This window comes from Mustela nigripes, chromosome 3 (genome assembly GCF_022355385.1).
Source record: "Mustela nigripes isolate SB6536 chromosome 3, MUSNIG.SB6536, whole genome shotgun sequence".
NCBI classification, from domain to species: Eukaryota; Metazoa; Chordata; class Mammalia; order Carnivora; family Mustelidae; genus Mustela; species Mustela nigripes.
The window spans coordinates 40,712,716-40,733,185 of NC_081559.1; the positions used below are offsets into that span (position 1 = coordinate 40,712,716).

At 42.5% G+C, this 20,470-nt stretch overlaps 1 protein-coding gene across 2 annotated transcripts in view; it reads left to right on the plus strand.

The window, feature by feature from the left end:
• Window positions 1–19,786, plus strand: part of TRPM8 (transient receptor potential cation channel subfamily M member 8) — a 77,006-nt gene extending 57,220 nt beyond the window's left edge. Inside the window, exons 8-12 of one of the 2 annotated variants that reach the window (XM_059393766.1) lie at window positions 4,275–4,465; window positions 8,842–8,941; window positions 10,002–10,035; window positions 14,723–14,815; window positions 17,605–19,786. In XM_059393766.1, coding sequence (XP_059249749.1) covers window positions 4,275–4,465; window positions 8,842–8,941; window positions 10,002–10,035; window positions 14,723–14,773 — 376 coding nt within the window. In that variant the 3' untranslated portion in view covers window positions 14,774–14,815; window positions 17,605–19,786. The remainder of the gene's footprint in view (window positions 1–4,274; window positions 4,466–8,841; window positions 8,942–10,001; window positions 10,036–14,722; window positions 14,816–17,604) is intronic. The other variant, XM_059393765.1, reaches the window with a different exon arrangement.
• Window positions 19,787–20,470: the final 684 nt, after the last annotated feature.

The window sequence follows — 20,470 nt, forward strand, 5'->3', positions numbered from 1 at the left end:
TTCCCTTCCGAAAAAAAAAAGTCTTGTGAATGTTATTGTAATGATGTGAACTTTGCAGAATCATTTAGGGGAAGCTGGCACCTTTAAAAAATGGTATCTTACCATCCAGAAAAAAATGGTGTGATTCTCCATTTACTCAAATGTACATAGTTTGCTGGTGATCTTTAATGTTTTATTTTTACAGAGCTGAAAGATTTTTTATTACTTTTTTTCCTAACCATTTGTGATTGTGAGAAAAATATTTTTTCTATTTTTTTTTCAACAAGTAATTTTTGATAGGTAGGAAAGCCATTAAAGTTTTGCTTATTTATTTTGGAGCAAGTTTCCTTGCTAAATTCTTTTTTCCCCTTCTTCTTTTTTTTTCTTATTGTGTCATGGACCTTTCCTCATATTTCTTATTTATTAGCCTCCTTTCTTTTTCTCCTACTTCTTTCTTTTTTCCTAATCAGAAATGGATGTTGAATTTGCCAGAAGACTTTCTAGCAACAATCGAAATAACGTTTTTCCTTTTGATCTATGATGTATTATGAAAATGATGAATTATATAAATGATCTTAATACTTAGTCATCCTCTGTTCTTTGGTCATGGCATATTATTCTTTGAACGTACTGCTGGATTTCATTTACGTTCAAGGCTATCTGAGTCCTGAACATTTGTTATCTCTTGGTAAAATTCTCAGTGTCAGCAAATTTCTGAAACTGCATCTCCCTTGAGGGGCTCCTGTCTCCTCCTGTCCTGCTCAGAGGAGGGCGCTCAGGTGGTCTTAGGGAACCAAGCTCAGTCATCACTGCACATCTTCTGCCAGCTGGGTAGCAGAGGGCACAAGATATCATTGGAGTTGTAGGGTCAGAGGGGACACTGTTATTCCTCTCAGGGAAGACTCTGGATGGACAGGGGTGGCAGGGAGACTCCCAGAGCCCGTTGGAAGAGATGATCTCGGAGCTGCTCTGGACATTTAGGTTTGCTGAGGGGGGTGGGTGTGTACTGGCACCAGAATGCTGCCTTTCCTCTGCAGAAATGGAAGACAGGGTCTAAAGAACATAAAAATGATTTTAACAAAGCAGTTTGAGGCAGTGCTCAATTATCAGCCTTCCCTGGGGAACCCTCATGTGTCTTTGGCTGAGTCCAGAACTAATTTGGGGGAGAAAAAAAAGAGAGAATGATTTAGAAGCTGTTATCATATGGGGAAGGTGGGCCGTAGTATAAATAAACCTCAGCATGGCCGGCCCCAGAAATGTGTTACTTATGCAAAGCGGCTTTGGGGCATTAATGTCCTGTAATCAGCTAGCTCACTCTCAGCCCCTGGGATGTGGATAAGGGTTTTTACAGTTTACCCAGGAAAGGAAGGCAGCTCACTGGATCCACCTGTGCCCGGAGGTGCAGGTGAAGTGGAGTTTCCAACAGGAGGCTACTGGGTTGTCCTGAGGGACACTCGGAGCAATGATAGGAGGCAAAGCTTTTCAGCCTAAAAGTGCTACAGATGAAGGCCTTAGCTTGCAGGCATTGACCCCAATCCATTCTAGACTGGAGATTGGCTGGTGACTTTTTCTGTGAGGGCCAGTTAGGGTCTTTGCTTTGGCTATATGCAAAGCAGCCATCCCCACCTCTCTGCTTTGGAAAGGCCATTCTAAGCTGACCATCCCTGCAAAACTGTGGGGAAGGGTTGGAGTTGGCCCCCAGTCCCAGTTTGCCAATCCCTTTTCCAGATGACTTGGAAGACATGAGATGTTTTCAGTGCCTCTGAGTGATCAGTTAAGCCAAGATGCAAATTTCTTTCCACTGGAACTCTTCTCGGCCGTAGTGCCACACTGAGCTCCTAAGGAAGGGAGGAAGGCCCACTGGGGGTACAAGTCAGCTTCCCCTATTCTTAGCATGCTAACTCTCCCTCCCTTCAATAGGAACTGTTAATTCCTTCTGGGTGGAACCTCAGAGAACAACATTTGATGTGTTAAAATGGATGCTGTTGCTTTTTTGTGTTGACTATTGTGTTGTAGGCGTGGAAGAGGGCAGTCAGTAGATATCATTTTTAACTAGATATGTTAGTAATTTAAGATACTCCCAGAGACAGTAATTTGAATGATGACACTTGTTCTGTTGCAAAGTAATAGACTGATTTCTGGCAAGTTCTTAGCCAGGACTTAATGAATCTGGGGTGTGTCCACCATCGTCCCCATTACAGTGAGAGACCTACAGTATCCTTTGCAGGTAGAACCAGGGGGGACTAGCGAGGACACACAAAGATGTTGGAATTAGGCTCAAAGCACCCTAACCTACCTTTGGAAGACACTGCAGGCTCATTGCTAGATTCAGTCTGCTACACTCTTGTACTTACAGTCCTGTTTTTTTGCCTAAAAAAAATCTGCCACATAGAACTGACACGAAAATCAGTCCAGCAGCCATTCTGCATGCCTACTGTAGGCACTTAGGTGCAATGGATGTTCAAGAAACGTTAATTCCCTCCCTGCAAAGACTGCACCCGGAGGCTGAGTTTTAGGTGTCGAAGGGACACTGGCTGCTAACCTGTCCTCCCAGAATCCAGGATCTGGGCTATCCCATTCAACAGTAAATGCCCACATGAGCAAAGCCAAGCTTATAAGCAGAGCCGTAATTGTGATGTGTGTAGGTTAGTGTTTTGCTTGTGTGTATGATCTTCCCTTAGTTAAGGATATTCAAGTCTTAGACCGTAATGTACCATGGGGCAAGAATGAGGTTTCATGACAAATGGATCCGGCTTCTCCACGAGGTCCCCTCATTCAGGTTTGGTTTGTGAAGTTTTTGCCCAGATTTGGGAGAATTGAATGCATCCCCGGTCAGGATTTGCTTAGAGGAGATTTCAAATGTTGATTGCTCCTTCTTTGGCTCTCGAAGGGGTGATTTGACATCAGCAATGAAAGTATCTTGGATGGTTGAAATTCACAAATGGTAAAATGCTTCATCGTTTTCTTTAATTAAGTAGCCGAACCGAATCCTTTGGAAATAGAGCATAGCTCAAAACATTTCATGGTCTGGTCTGCAAGGCAGCGAGGCAAACAGATGCTGGACTGGATTGCAGGGTCCAGGTCCTGGCTTCCTCATTTCCTAGTTGGGAGACTCAGACAATATTCGCTTGCTATGCCTCAGTGTCCTGATCCATTCATCGTAGGTGATGATAGGCCTTACATCCTCTAGAGAGTTTTTTGCAGATGACATCATTAATATAAGTAGGCTGCTTGGGATAGTGTCTGGTACACGTTGAGCATTAGCTATGCTGTAGTTGATTTGATTTGTAACCGATAAATCAATGGCAAATCAGACATTTCTCTGATCAATGGACACTTTTTTCAATTATATAATTCATATCCATTGTGTGACGCTTAGGAAGCAGACTACAGAGCATAAACAGCATTCATGATGTGTGTCAGGGTTGACCACTGGTAATGATGGATTTATTTCTCCTTGTGACTTACAAAAAAAATTATGTACTGAGATTATGTCGTAAGTATGAGTTTGAGCCTAATTATTTCACTTAACATGTATCAGAAGCATTTCCCCAAAGTATAAAAATTATTCATAATCATAATTTTTAATGGCTATATAATGTAACCCTATTAATTAACTATTAATTAATTAGCCGTAATGAGTGATATATTTTCTTAGTGTTGAATGTTTCTGTTGTCCCCTTCTGTTGAGGCAGGAGCTTGGGGCAACTGTTACTTTCAGGACTGTGACAGACAGCTGTGTGTATATCCATATATACACTTTTTTTTTTTCCCTCAGTACTTCCTTAGTCTTAGGTTTCCAGAAGTAAAGTCATTGAATCCAAGGTCTGAACATTTCTAAGACCCTTGATAGATATTAATAAACTTCCTTCGTGGATTATTTACAATTAAACTCCCATTAGCAATGTATGAGGGACAAATTGTTTCTAAGAAAGTCGACACCTTTGGCCTCTTTGTGGCTGACATAGTAACAGACGAACAGAAAAAGGGAATCCTTGAAAGGTCTTGAAGTAAAGCATTTTTTATGCGTTCAGCAGACAGCCTTTTTTGGTGTGTGATAAAAACAAAAACCCCAAACCTCAAAGCCCAAAAGCCAGACACTATTCTGGTCCAGCATGAATGGAAGAGTGCCCGGCGCCGAGTTGTCCTGGCTCTGGGCTCCGTGTGGCTCCTCCTCTCCTATCCTGGAGTCAGGCTGTCCCAGGAATACCTTGTTCCCAATGTCACCGTGCTTGCCAGTGAGGTGAGGAGGCACGTGGAAGGCTGAGGCTTGTCCCTCTCTCCCCTCCTGCCAGCTACACTGTGGGCACCGTCCAGGAGAACAACGACCAGGTCTGGAAGTTCCAGAGGTACTTCCTGGTGCAGGAGTATTGCAACCGTCTGAACATCCCCTTCCCCTTCGTGGTCTTCGCCTACTTCTACATGGTGGTCAAGAAGTGCTTCGGGTGCTGCTGCAGGGAGGGAAACGCCGAGCCTTCCGCCTGCTGTGAGTGGTTTGTCCGTCTGTGCTGGGGATCAAAAGCAATGATCTATCACAGGGACTCCCGCCGGTCCGCGTGGCCGCAGGAAGGAATTATGCACCGTTAGGTCGCGGCACACATCTGTAGGTCTGTAACGATCAGGTACCAGGCCAGCCTGTGAATGATGAGAGGGGAAAGAGTAGATTCAGGGAGTGTGGCAGATTTGCTGGGACAGTCTTACTCTGGAGGAAGGACTTCCGGGTGAGCATCCTCATCACGTAAATCGGACATCGAACAGGCATGCTTTATGGGACAGGGTCAAAACATGACTTTGTGTTTGCTTCTGGGAGATGTCAGCCCTACTCCGGCAGAGCTCATGACTTCTCTGGCTGCTCCTAGAGAAATAGGAAATCCTACAGTTACTTTACTCTAAATTCAGTCCAGTCTATTAACCAGCTCCTTAATTGCCATTCGGGCTGGGCGGGGGGAGACTTCCGTCTTTGTGGTACCCCCTCTCAGCAGGCAGAGTTGTCAGGAAGTGTGGGCTGTTGGCTTTTTCCTCTATTACGCCCCTTCTCTCCCACCCATCAGCTGCGGTCACTGACCCGCTGTAGGTTGGAGCACAAGGAGGAAGGAGGTGAAGAAGCAGAAAGTCTTTTCCAGAAAAAGGGGTACTGTTCTAAGCCCGCTCCATGCTCTCTGACCTGGCATGTGTGTAAAACTGATCCTTTACTGTGTGGGCACTGGGTGAGCCCTTCAGCTGTTCCCTGGCTGGGTCCTTAGCTCCAAGGACTTGGCAATCCTTTCTCTGGTGGCTGCTTCCCCTAAGCCTCCAAATGCCCGGGGTCCATACTCTGCACACTCTCCTTGATGGGGACCCACTTCCTTTCCAAAGGCAGGAAGGTCTACAGCTCAATCGGTTCTCTCTCTTCTGTGGCCACCCACCTCCTTAGCTCTGCCAAGGTCCGAGGTGCAGGAGGGTCCCCGCACAGCTCCCTCTCCTCACCCCCACTCTAGGAACCAGAATCTGTCACCATGGGGTTCTCCATCACACTCAGGTACCCCCTCCTCAGGTATAGCTGTCTTCCCTGCACCAGGCTAGGTTCTCTTAATGCCAAATCCTGGATCCCCTGAGCCAGACAGATCATCCTAGCATACAGACATGTTTCAACCACATTAAGCAAGAAAGAAGGGAGAGGCCTATTTTTATGCATTTGCACGTTTGGACACAGAGAAAAAGAAAGGGTACCACTAGCCCATTCACTCTGCCTTCTAACCTTGGATTTAGCCTGGGGATCTGGCTCTGGGCTGGGCTGGGGTAGCCTCTCCATCACACACAGCACTGGAGTTCATGTGCTGCAGGGACCACGAAAATCTCTACATTTCTTTTCTTTTAAAAATCAGAAGAAAAAGAATGAACTTTTAGGTCACAAACTTTTAATCAAAGAGAGTAAAGCATGAAAAGGGGTAAACCCTATAGCACATAGAGAAGAAACAGTGTAAAAACAGTCGTCTTGCTCAAGGCTTGCTTTCCTTTGCAAATACGAACTTTGTTCTGGGGATACAGTTATGAACAAAGTCATGTGATGGCTGGGCTGCTTGGGCCATATTTTTACCAGAGTGGTTCCAGAGAAAAAGCAAGCCATGGGTAGAAGTAACAGGGAGGAAGGTTTTGACTTGATATAAGCACAATCCCTGCTATGAGGAAGTGAAACGAATAGCTCTGTGAGGCCGTGAATCCCCACCACCACTGGTTGGATTCCGTCTGGGCCTAGGTGGATGGAAGGGCTATCGGGGATGGAGGTCCACTCTTCAAAGATACACTGTGCTCAGTCCAGGATCAGGGGAACCAGAAAGCTCGGGGTATAATTAAGGACAAATCTCTGTCTTCAAACAGTTCTTAGTCTCAGGAAGGAATAGAGAAATGGAGGGAATGGGTGACCATATGGCAAGTCCTTCTCCACCCAGAGTGTGTTGATGGTGGAGATGGGGAGCTGAGAGTCCCGTTTACTCATTAGACTTCTGGACATGTCTTTTCACCATGCATTCATTTGCTTCTTCCTGATGATCACTAATTCTAGAAACAGCAGCACTCTGTGGTTGGCAAAGCCTCTTGTGGTAACCCATTTCCCAAGTTCACTTCGCATTTGCCTGCAAGTGAGGGGGACGTCATGGGATTTAAGCCTAAACTGTCCTTCTGTGGAGAAGAAGGAAAGATTTTTCAACTAGCTTTTCAGAAAAGGTAGAATCCAAACTTCCATCTTGGGTACTTTCTGGTGACCTCCTACAGTAATCATGAAAAGGTATGCTACCAGTGATCCACTTGTATAAAATATATTGCTTTCCATGAAGCGAAAGTATTCCATATTCATTATAGAACATTTGAAAACTATAGAAAAACACAAATAAGAGCAAGAGCACGTGTAACCCTCCACTCAGAGATAAATATTGTCAACATAATGGTATCTACTCTACTATTTTTGTGTGGCTATGTGATAGCTAGGTTGTTCTGTAAAGACATATTCATAATCTAATCTGTTCATTTGGCTAATGATACATCATGAACATTTTCCATATCTCTAAATATAAATCTCTCTGACAGTTCTTTTCTTTCTTTTTTTTTTTTAAAGGATTTTATTTATTTGTCAGAGAGAGAGAGAGAGCGAGCGAGAGAGCACACACAAGCAGGGGGAGCAGGAGAGGGAGAAGCATACTCTCCACTGAGCAAGGAGCCCAATGCAGGACTCAGTCCCAAGACCCTGGGATCATAACCTGAGCTGAAGGCAGTGGCTTAACCGACTGCACCACCCAGGTGTCCATATATGACAGTTCTAAACTGTAGAGTATCCCAGACTATGGCTGCGCCATATTTAATGTAACCAATTCCTTGCTGTTAAACATGTAGACTGTTTCCATTCTTTCAGTATCACACAGTGCGATGATAAACAGATGCCTTCATTTTTTAGCACATCTGAACTTTTTCCTTGGAGTTATTCATAGGAGAGAAATTTCTAGATAAATGCATGTACAGGTTTAATTCTTTTGATATTGTTGGCCACCTTCCTCTTCCACCTTTTCATCCATCATACCCGAAGGCTGTGACAAATTTACAGATATTTCCCACTGAAACCTGTTGATCCACATCTTTGCCCACATAGGCTACAGTTATTACTATAGACTCATAGACTCTGCTAATTTTCCACTTTGGTTGGTGAAAATGCAACGTCATCATCCCAACAGCATTGTTTTGACTGCTAGAGAAGTTGGCCATCTTTTCTTTCTTTCTTTTTTTTTTTTTTTTTTGTCATTAATCACTGTTGCTCTCTAGTTCTGTGCTCAGAGTGTGTTGATCCTTTCTGTGTTGATTTTCAGGTACTCCTATTGGGCTTCTGCAGACATTTTCATTTGAGGAAAAGACATTGGAAATCACTTGGCTAAGAAAAATACCATTAAAAGAAATTCAGTTAGGGATTACTTTCTATAAATCTGTATTTGCTATGTAGGATTTGCTTCAATCCTGTCACTTGCCTTATTGGCTAGGTCTTTAATTTCCAATTAATTCTTTTTCAATCCAGGCAGAACTTATAATTTAAAGGCAATTTAAAAACAAAACTCAATAGACTTTTTTTCCAAGTGGACACCTACATGAACATATGTTCTTTTCTTTCCCCCATGAATTCATACAGCGAATGGCCGCCCAGTACACCACTATCTGAAACATAGGCGCCATGTTGATCTGTTATTTTGTTTGCTTGCCTTCCGAAAGGCCCAAGTATTGTAAGAAACTGAACTGGGAGATCTTGCTGGAACATACCCCCAGGCCAATTTTATGGCAAACCATGTTGAAAGGAAAAGACTAGACGTAAGAGTTTTCCTTGAGGTCTACACCCAGACCGCATATTTCACAAGGGGAGGAACGATGTCCAAGGCTTATTTTCCTCTCCTCCGAAGTTCCTATTCTGGGTTTAGGCTTAGAGCAGCAATCCATCAGTAATTCTCTGAGTGGTTGATTTAGCATTTTTACGTCATCCAAATGAAAGAGGAGCACATATAAAATGTGAGGACAAAATTTATTACTGAAATGATTTTGCTAAGTCACAAAACACACAGGCAGGCTTTAGATTTATCTCTATTTAGAATAAAGATTGCATTCCTATTTCAGGCAGGCAGCTCCCATTCCTCATTGTTACTAAGAAATTCATTAACATTCCATCGCTCTGCTGCTGCCACTGGTAAGTCACATTACTTAGATCAGCCTGTGCGGGGACAAATCTAATTCTTCTGGCTCCAGGGTATCTATCACCAAATGACTAGCAGGTGTTGATTTAAGAGGTAAGGGGCAAATGAGACAATTTGAATGTGTGTGTGTGTTTTTTTTTTTTTTTTGGTCTCATTATTCAAGGTTTCAGAAATGAAGACAACGAGACTCTGGCGTGGGAGAGTGTCATGAAAGAAAATTACCTCGTCAAGATCAACACGAAAGCCAATGATGCCTCGGAGGAGTATGTCAGTAGTTCATTTCTGCTTTGCTAGGCTCCCCTTGTACACACAAGGCGGCAGAACATAAGTAGCTTATTTGTGTAAACTCTGTAAAGAGAATTTATAGCAGAAAGAAATAGCACCAAAAAGATATTACCTAGTCAATTGAAAATAACAAGCCCCTATGTGTGTGCCAGGCTTTCAAGAAGGGCAGAACCTCCCACCTACCATCCTGAATGTCCTCCAGGTCCTGGGGGGAAGAAAGAGGTATTTGGGGACTGCAGGGCAGGGCACAGGAACCAGGTAACAAGAGCGCGGCTCCCTCTGCCATGGCTGTGGCGGTGGATTCTGGGGAGACCTCTGATCATGGACAATTGGCATAATCTTGGTGGTGCCACACATGTGTCTCTGTGATGAAGAAATAGAATCGAAAAGCATTTGATAGATCAGTTAGAGACTATCCTTGAGAATTCCTCACCATTATTTATGAATTATATGGAGTTGTCATAAATGTCCCATGGAACTAGAAAAGTCACAGCTAAATCCATAGATGGTCCCCAAGTAGTGTGTCATGTATGGCCTTTAGGCATGTGCCCTTCTTATTATGCACGTTAACATGGTTAACGGTCCGATGTAACTCTAATTGAGAGCTCCACAGTACCTTAAAATTTACTCTATCTAAGAGTAAATGTAAGCACACTCAACCCCTGTGCTACGTTCAACACAGCTAATGGGACATGGCCATGAGGTGCCATGAGGTACATGGCATGCTCTTTCTCTTTGAGTTACAAGGTAGACTCCCTAAGCTTTCTCCATTCATTTCATCCATAGACGCTGAGATCTTGATTTTGGAAAGGAGGGAGGGACCTTACCGCTCTCTCAGCAGAGGTAGCATGCACTTGCTATACTGCTAACTGGGGTAAGAGTGGGATCCCACTTCATTTGGGAAGCAGCTGACATGGATTTAGTTGAAAATGAAATTAATCTGTGTTTTGTTCTTTGAAAGACTGAAAAATTGAATGTAATAACCGTTTCCTCCCCCTTTCCCTTCTCTCTCTCTCTCTCTCTTAAACATCTTTGAAGAATGAGGCATCGCTTTAGACAGCTGGATACAAAGGTATAGTCCTGATAATAGTTTTGGAAACAACTTTTTTTTTTTTAAAGTCTGTGTTATTTGGGGGTACCTGGGTCGCTCAGCTGGTTAAGTGTCTGACCCTTGGTTTCAGCTCAGGTCATGATCTCAGGGCTGTGAGATCGAGCCCTGGGCTGGGCTCTGCACTCAGGGTGGAGCCAGCTTGAGATTCTCTCTCTCACTCTGCCCCTCCTCCTCCCCACCTCACCCTCCTGCTCACATGTACTTTCTCTCTCTCTCTCTCTCAAAAAAATAAAAAATCTAGGTTGTCTTTGAGCTTTCAGCTAGAGGCCAGTGGTTGCAGTCTGAAAACAAAAGAAGTTAATTATTTAAAAAAAAAAAAGATAGAAATGACCCTGTTCCGTATTCATCTTTCTTCATTCACTGAGTGAGGTCTGGGTACTGCAACAGAGCTGCTTCTCAGATGTTCCCGGCCCCTCCGGGCAACAGGGCTGGAGTCCCATTCCCATGATCTCTAAACTCTTTGATGTCTCTGTCAGGCCCAGGACCCCGTCTTCTCTTTCTCTCAGCTGTAAAAGCAGGTGTAAGATGTTTGTAGTTACAGAAACACCTGCAAGGCTCAGAAGAGCGATTTGGGAGCCTAAGTGGCTCTGTGCTCATCTCGGATGCTGCTCTAATTTGCTAGCTACTTAATTTGAAGGGCACTGCAGATGCACAAATACACATGTGAACATTAGGGTTGGGAGAGTGTGCCCACATCCACCCGGAGTTGGGTGGCCAGAAGTGATGATTAGAAATTACAGTTGACTCATAATACTCATAAATACTGGATCCCTGTTGGGCTCTGTGGAGGAGATGATGCGTGGTATTTTATCATGGTATTTTGAGACGAGCATCCTGGATGATGATCGTCACATTCCCTCCCAGTGCTGTGCTGTTTGGGGCTGGACAGTACCCCACCAGGTAAGGCAGAATCTCAGGCACTCAGTGCCTTGCCCGGACCAGTAGGGTCTCAAGGAACATTTGCTGAGTGAAAAAATGACCCAAAAGATCCACATGGAGCTCTTATAGAAGGATTTATCCAGCTCAAAATTTCTTGGTTATTTTTGTGTTATTTACCACCGGCGTTCTTAAGAACCAAGGCTGCATTTTCATAGGCCTCGCCTCCTGAAGTCTGGTGCTGACAGGACAGTATGCCTTCCTGGTCCCCCCGGAGCAGCTCTTCTCTTCCTTCTGACTCATCCTCTCTTTTCCTTTCTCTGCAATGACCAGCTGTATACACTGGTCAACTACTCAGGATGGTGGTGTATTTTGTGCAAATGCTTTGCTGCATAACGAACAATCCCTTATAGTTCAGTGGCGTCAACCCACCATTTTATTTTGTTCTAGCTTTTTTTTTTTTTTTTTTTCCAGTAGGTCGGGGGTTTGGGAAGAGCACATCTGGGAAGTTCTGCATCACGTGTACTCAATTGGGTTTCTTGGGCTGGATACAGTGGGTGGTGAGGCCAGGATCTGGCATCTCGGTGGCCTTCTCTTTTGCCCATGACTTCTGATCCTTGTGGCTTGGGCTTGTCATCGCTTGGCGGTCTTGAGGCAATCCCCCTTCTTCCAAGAGTGAGGAAGCAGACTGCTGTTACTTTTGAGGGCCTGGTGTGATGTCACTTCCACCAGAGTCTGTTCAGAGAAGCCACCGACCAGATTCAGTCACCCACCTCCTGAGGTAGGAGTGGCACTTGTGGACAGGCACGAAGGAACCATTAGCAGCCATCTTTGGGGACTCAGTATCACACAATAGCGGATCTTTTACAGCTTCTCTCATTCTGATGTGTTGTGGGTCATTCCCTGAGATGCTGGGAAGATTCCTATTTGATTGGAGTTGAATGCTGTACGTAAATGATTATGCTAGGATGTGTATCACGATTATAACCAATGGAGAGGAAAAAGAAAAGTGATAGGTATATTTAAAGATTATGGAAAATTTAGCGAATATTAGGAGAATATATGAAAGGAGCAATTGGAGATAGCATTCTCAGATTGAGTATTTATATTAGACACATATGGTATGTAATAAATAATATATATCCTTATATGATATATTCACTTTTCTACCTCATGTATTTATATTTAGGTCCATTGTCTGTTGCTTCTGTGGCGGGGACACGTAGCACATCATATTTACCGAGCACCCGCGATGTGCCAGGCATGGGGCTAAGAGCCTTCGAAGCAGATGTGGCCCCCCAGTGTCATGAATGGAACCTTTGTGAAGTGGCGTGGTTATAGGACCTGAATTGTGCAGGATTTGGTGGCAACAATGATTATCTTTTTTTTTTTTTAATATTTTATTTATTTATTTGTCAGAGAGAGAGAGAGAGAGAGAGAAAGAGAGCATGCCAGCACAGGCAGATAGAGTGGTAGGCAGAGGCAGAAGGAGAAGCAGGCTCCCTGCCGAGCAAGGAGCCTGATGTGGGACTCGATCCCAGGATGCTATCATGACCTGAGCCGAAGGCAGCTGCTTAACCAACTGAGCCACCCAGGCGTCCTGGCAACAGTGATTTTCAATGCAGGATCTGGCACGCACTCCACAGATCACCTGTGTCTGTGTCAGAAGGGAGCAGGGTCAATAGCTGGAAAGACCCGAGTCCAGAGAAGCAGGGAGCATTCCAGGCAGCAAACGAGGGGCAGCATGAACTGGGGAAGCTCTGAGTGGGAGGGAAGTGGGGGTGGCTGGGCCGTCCTGTGATGGAACTTGCTTCTGTCCAGTTGGATTTTATACCGTGTGAGAGAAGCTTCTGCAGAGTTTTAGCTGGAGAGGGCACATCTGGTGGACTTTTTCAAAGACCCTCTGAGCCACTGGGGTGGCCACACAAGAGCAGCTTAAACAGTCTGGTTTGAGAATAGAGGCACCCCAGACTTGTTTAGGTGTGTGTGCAGAAAGCAGGCTATTTTTGGTTGTTGTGTTGTTTTCACTCATGGTCTCAGTTGGGGTAGCTTTGGAGGGAGAGAGGGGCAGGGCTGGAGCCTCTCTGGGTCGTGGGTCAGAGGTCATCAGTGAATCAGGGCATTGGAACCAGGAGCCGTGCCGTTTACAGACTGAGACCTCCTGACCACTGAGAATCTGGCGGTGACAGCATCAGTGGGGATAGTGGGCCAGAGCTGTGGGGGCTGTGGGAGGTGGGGGCTGGGAAAGTCACTTGTCATGGTTGAAGCTGTCCACACACAGGCCAGGAGTTCCCAGGGTCCTCAGAGAAGAGCTTGCAGGTTCTGTCTCTTTTGCATGCCCCTCGATGTGGAGCTCAGCCCCTTTGCTGGTTTCTACTGGAAGCCCATTGGCGCCATGCATTTTGTAGGTTTGGGAAGAATCTGGGAGGGTCCCAGGGAGGCCTCAGACTGTGCACGGTCTCACTCCCTGTCTCCCTGCTTCTCATTCTGCTCCCCTGTCCCCTCTCCTCTTTATTCCCTCCTGGATCCTGTACCCTCCCCACCCTACTGAGCAACAAAAAATGTCTCTCCTTTGCATCCACAGAGAACTTAAGGGAGGGATCATCACCTGTTCCTTGAGCAAGTTCTCAGAATCTTACATCTGCTTTTAGCAGCTTATTGAAGTCATTCTACTCTCAACAAATATAGGGCTCTCACTAAGCCCCTTCAACAAATAAAAAATTTCTCCATTCATTATACCCTAAAACAAAGTCATTCACAATTGACCCTAGGTCTGCAAGTAGTGATCTTACTAGACCTTCTTTATTTTAGGCAGCTATTAGTCTTTATGGACTCGTTTCATTCTCAGAAAAAAAAAAAAAGTTAAATGAAGAGATTATTACTGGAAATAAGCCCAAGATAAAAACATATTTTTTTCCCTTGAGTGAGAAACATACCAAGTTAGAAACCAACTGTATTGAAATTGCACTATGTCCATGAACTTTTATCAAATATACTGATAAGGTGTGTAATTTAGAATGAGCTTCATTCATCTTGTGTCATAAGTTGTGAAAGATGCACATATCAAAAATAATTTTATTATGTATTTTACTTAAATTGTTTTGCTATGTATACATTTTTTGTGGGAGTAGACACTTCAGTTACAAATATTTGATTTATTAGTATTTTATCATATTATTATTATTTTAAAATATTTTAATTATTTTAGAGAGAGAAAACAAGAACGTGGACATGAGTGAGAGGAAAGGCAGAGGGAGAAGATTCCCCATGGAGCAGGGAGATGGAGGTGGGGCTTGACCCCAGGGCCTTGGGATCATGACCTGAGCCAAAGGCAGACACTTAACCAACTGAGGCAACCAGGTGCCCCTATATCATATTTTCATTAGTATTATACTTCTACTGAAGTGAAACATTGTTGATATCTTATAATTTTATTAGCATTAACTACATATGCCATGATTATTTCTGCATATTATTTCTCTGTGTGGTTAAAACCTGTCATTTCTATCTGAGAACCATTGTTGATTTTCCTTTGAGAAAAGCTCCCACTCCTTGGTGTTGATGAGTATTTGCTAGTGCCATGATTTCGGAAAGTAAGCAGGGGGCAGGGTCCATATCGCCTGCCACCCATTCTGCTCTGTTCCAGGATACGCCATACTTGCTACTTAGTATCTACATCTGTTTCAAGGAAAAGCCATAGAGTAATCATTTAAATCATGGACAGATGGAAAATGTATCTTAAGACCCGTTCTATGTTTTCTCCCTTTCCAAGATTAATGATCTCAAGGGTCTTCTGAAAGAGATTGCTAATAAAATCAAATAGAAATTCATGGACTGTAATGGAGAAAAATCCGATTATAGCAAGGTAAGTCATGTTAATGGACTACATTTTTGCTCTGAAAATTTACATATTTCAATACTAATTTAAAATCATGATATTTTTTCTTAGTTATTTTATTTTCCATTATTATCAGATTTGAAGATAATGCATTGTTTAAAAAATTCAAACAATATACGGACATAGGAAGGAACAAGTAGAAGCCTCTCTTCACATTCCTTTCCCACAAATTTTGCTCCCCAAGGGAGGTTAGCACGGCCAGCAATAAAGTACATGTATCCTTTTGAATCTTTCAAAGGCACTCACAAACTATATAGCTATTTGGCATTAATGGAATCAGGTCACACTGCTCAAAGACTTGATATTTTTTTAATTCTCTTTCATGGGCATTTTTATGGATCAGTGCCTAAAACATGTTCCTTATTCTCATGATACACTATACACTATGCAACTTTATTGCTGTGGGACAGAAAATGTATGTCGATCGTCTTTTTCCACCAAACATATTTTAGTCACACATTCAAGGCTTTTCAGCAGTAGCTCATTTGTACGGTAGAAATATAATTCAGTTAACTGGCAGTTGAACCCAAGATTTGGCTCCGTGATCTTACCATTTGCTTTAATTATGTTTGTATATTACCCGTCCAAGTTATAAACATAATAAATGTTAAAATGTGAACATGTAGTTTGAAGGAAAAACAGCAATGGGGATTCCATTTGATGAAAATTTATTAAGAGAGTAAATTGCAAGGAACAGAAATACAATTAAGACTCTCCCTCCTCCTTCCCTTCCTTCCTCCCTTCTCTCCTACTTTCCTTTCTTTTCTTTAAGATTTTATTTATTTATTTAAGAGACAGAGATCACAAGTAAGCAGAGAAGCAGGCAGAGAGAGAAGAGGAAGCAGCCGAGCAGAGAGCCCAATACAGGGCTCGATCCCAGGACCCTGGGATCATCACCTGAGCTGAAGGCAGCAGCTTTAACCCACTGAGCCACCCAGGCGCCCCCTACCTTCCTTTCTTCCTTCCTTATTTCCCTCCTTCCATCTTTCCCTTTGCTTCCCTTTCCTTAATCTTTATGAGTGCCCACTAACTTCCCAAAGAAGTCCTGTGTCAGGACCTAGGCTGAGGCTCCGACACCGAACATGGGCTAAGCCCTAAACACTTACCCTGCAGAATTTCTCTTCACAGATTGATTGTGTCACGGAGGGGATTGTGTTGCATTAGGTTCCTTTCAGTATTTCTGGTCACTCCAACTCTTCCTTGCGTCCTGACAATTATGGATCATAGATATGGGGGACTTTGTTAGAGCAAGACAGATCCATGCTTTATATAATCTGGAAGGCAGGCATGAACTCCTAGATGTGCTCAAGACAACAAGTCTTACATATTTAGGAGGAATGTATTTCAACTCTCGCATAATGAAAACAATAGTATTGTTTTGGTGAAAAATAAACTGTAGTTTGGGTTTGAAACACTTGTCATTTTGTTTAATTTGTGAGCTGAAATACATTTAAAAAAACCAGAAAGAGATAACAAAAATTAAACATGATTTTTTAAAAACTGTGGTAGAAAAGGTCAGAAAAGATCCCAAATGAGATGCCCATCCACCTCTCAGCTCCAGTATCCTCAATCTTGTTCCTCTTCAGATGTGTTTACTGTGAGTAAAATGAGCAAGTGCACTGGCTTCTTATTGACTTGCCTTTTGTGAAAACTTAATTTTTTTATTAATATAAGGAGAGTTGATGAATTGGTGAATGAAAGTGAATTGAGAAAAAGACATTCCTCCATTTCTGTGCAGGCCACCCATGAAAGAATGAGGATGAGAAAACAGATAGCCTATAAATTCATAACTGTTGATATCTTTAGAAACAATGAATTTTGAATGTCCAGGTTTTTTGTATATATTTTTTTCTTCTCCATATAAGACCCATTTTCTTTTTCTTTCTTTCTTTTTTTCATGTCGTTTGGCCTATCCTTTAGAAGTTCATGGAAAATGTAATTTTACAGGCAACCATTTACATGTTGCTAAAATATTGTTCAGATATGTCTGTCTCTAGAGGGGTGAAGGTGATCTTTTGGGGGGGGTAAGGGCAAGGAAGGAGCACACCAACTGTAGATGGGAGTGACCTGGTGTTGGTAGGGGTAGGTCCTTACCAATTTGCCCATCTGGCCTCTCCATCCTTAAATCAGCCTTTGATCCAATAACTTGGGATAAAATAAACAGTTGTGTATGTATTTCCCTTTCTCCCACACAAGGTTGAAAGGAATTAAGAACCGAGGACAGAACAAAGCCACTTGTTTTCTCATAGCTTTATACTTAGAGTGGACTTAAGGACCTGAGGGCCATGGGGGAAAGACAGTCACTGGAAATGTGTTGATCCCTACATAATAATCCACTGATTCTTGCATTTGCCACCCCGAAACTCTAGTTCAGGGAAAGAATTGGAAATTCTTTTGGATGTCATAATAAAACTTCATTTCAACAAAAGCAGTTCTTAGCTTTATTTTCAACTTACCCTTTCACTGATGGAAAACCACTCTGCAAATCAAGCACTGGGAAACTTTCTGAGTCTTCGCCTAGCCTGGCTGGTCTCTTACCTGTGGTCATTGTGTTCTCATGGCAAGCTGGTCAGAACTCACATCTTTAAGAGAAAACATGGTCTCATAGCCACTCCAATACCAAAAGAAAATCAATTTTTTAGAAATGCATTTGGACTCATGACCCGTATATTACCAATATATTTAGAAGCAATCATCTCCTGAGCACGGACATGGGGAGTCCATTCTTAAGACAGTGTTCTTTCTCTGTTTCACAGGTGACATCAGAAGTCTAGGTGGGAACAAGTCAAGGAAGGCTGAGGAAGAGCTTTGTTACTGACCACTCAGTGAGAACTATTCAGGCCCTGGGTGTGCCCAGCAGATGGTTTTCATCGCCACAGTGTGCTCAAATCTGAGAAACAGACATGTGATTGGTTTCACACGAGAAGATGGATGTGAAGGAAGAGCTTTTCCTGAGGGCTGCCCTGTTACTTCCTGAGTCTCTATCACTCGTACTCGCTGTGGATCATTATAGAGTTTGTTCCTGCACTCCCCTTCTTTCTTCACTTCTCCCACTTCTGACCCATGCGTATTACATCTCTCCTGGGAGTAAGAACCGGGTCAGGCCTCTCCTCCCATGCCACTGTTGTTTAGCGCAATCACTTCTCTGCTCCTTCCCTTTGTGGAATATGTGACTAGTTAGTTTAAAGTCTGCCCAGTCAGGGCTGATTCTGAACCACGGTGGAGCAAGAGGGCCCTGCTCTTCTCAGGAAAGACTATTCTCACTTCTCATTATGCTTTTTATTTATCAGTGGAGGTGACACACCCGCATCCTGTCTTCTCCCACTTCGCCAGGAGCTCTTAAAGATGTGAAGATGAAGAATCACTCTGAAATGGGACCTTGGGAGGCACCCCTGATTTTGTATTCAGGGGGTGCTCCTTTCTTCTCTTACTCATTCTTTTCTCAGTAAAAATAACCCATGGATATTATAGAAAATTCAGACTACATGGAAAAGTAGAAGGAGTATAAATAGTCCCACTAGTGGTTAAAGATAATCACTGCTAACATTTTAGGGTGTGTTTCCAAATCTATTTTTTTCTATGCATATTTTATTTCTCCTATAAGATTTTACATGATGTCATCAGACTACATATACAATTTTGTATAAGCCTTTTCACTTAGTATTTTATCAAGGATGTTTTTGTTATATTCATGGTCTTCTTAAACATTATATTAATGATTCAACCTCCAGTGATTTCCGTAGTGCAGGTCATTGAAGGCTGTTTCCAGTAGGTTGGGGGGATGAGCTTCTTGGTGCATGCATCTTTTTCTGCATTTGGGAAATTTTTCCATAGCTAGACTCCTGGGAGTAGATATTGATTATCAAATCATTTACAAGGCTTTTTCATAAATGTATAGCAAATAGGAATTATTAACTTAAGTCTAAGATAAGAGGCTCTTGAACTTAGAACTCTTAACATAAGGTATTATATTTAATCCTTCGCCTAGGCAGAAATCAACATGCTTACTTAAATATTTTTGTGAGATGCGTGAACTTAGAACTCTTAACATAAGGTATTATATTTAATCCTTAGTTTAGGCAGAAACCGACACGCTTACTTAAATATTTTTGGAAATTGGAGGTATTGGTTTAGAATTGGGGAGATCATCTAGCTGAACACTTCTAGTCTCAGCTTTCTCTGGAAGGGGAGGTAGCTTTGCCTAAAAGATGTGCTAGAAGAACATAAGGCACTTTAAATGTCCATAATTAGTTTTTCCAGCTTTGACTAGACTATAAACTCAGTGGCTGAAGAAGGAAATCTTGGAAGGAAGCTATTAAAAGATCATCTAATTAAAAAAACTACAAAAGCATGAACCAAAAAAAGTATTTTATCATTTTGTCTGGGCTTTAGTTAAAATGATTACTCACAACATTCATAATGTTGGCAGGGAATGAATTCATGGGAATGAATGTCTTTTTTACTTAAACCTTATTAATGGCTTAAAGGGGAATCCTCTTCAATAGGGTTGAGGAGCTCGTGGTTTCAGATGCTGAAAGTAGATGGAATAAAATTTGTATGACAAAAATTGCCAATGAGTGGAATTTTCAAAACTTCTCTGTTTGTGGGAGAATGTTCCTTTTGTTTCAACTAGAGTATCTGCCTTTTCTAAAGCCTCCAAGAAGAGTCCTAGGTTCTCTCCGTACTGCCTGGGAAAAAGAAAGTGTGTGGCAGTGTATGTGTAAGGAGTCTCAGCCTCTTACTCTCATTCAAATAGTGAATTTGAATAAAGTCAGTAAATAAAACTATTTTCAGTTTGTCTCATAAGACAAAATTTAGCATTAACTATTGGCCGATCCCCCTCAACCTGTTCGTCCATACACTCCTATCTCCATTTGTCCGTGTTTTTGTTAGTTTAAGAAAAAGACCCACACACACCTTAGTAACAGCAGCGCAAGAAGTTCTCCTGTTGACGATAGTGATGGAGAAACTGGCCCATACTCAGAATTCACTGGTCCTAGAGAAGAAAGTGTTTTCAAGAAAGTGAAGTGTTTTCAACTCAGCTTGTCTGGTAGATGTTTTTGCATGGCCACGCTCCATGATATTTACATATGCCAAGTCATTATTTTTAAGTGTAGCTCACAGAAGGAGCACAGGTGTGGATCGGTACCTCTAACCAAAGCTGCTATATCTTGTGTGTGGTGCTCACTGTGTCCTTTGCTATTACATAGGTAATCTGCAGCTTGGTTTAAATGAGTGTGTCAATGAATTAGATGACAAGGAAGAACGGTCCGGTGTTGCTTCCGTCATTTTATTGACAGTGGACATAAAATAAAATTCTTTTTTTCTTCTTCTTGAGAAAGCAGTAAGGATTTTAATTCTCAACGCAAATGAGAGATACAAGTACAACAGAAGACACAAACTAATTAATTTCCTGATCATTTTAGATGCCAGGACCTCTCTATGGAAAGGTCAGCTCAGTTTCTTATGTAGACACGATACTATTTTGAGAAAGTGTTTAAGACAATGACCAAATATGTACATGGTGAGAGAAGAAATAAAAAGGTGGCTTCCCTCATTCTCTTCCTCAATAAGTTACATATTTATAAAAACAGGTGGCTCTTAGGGACGCCTGGGTAGCTC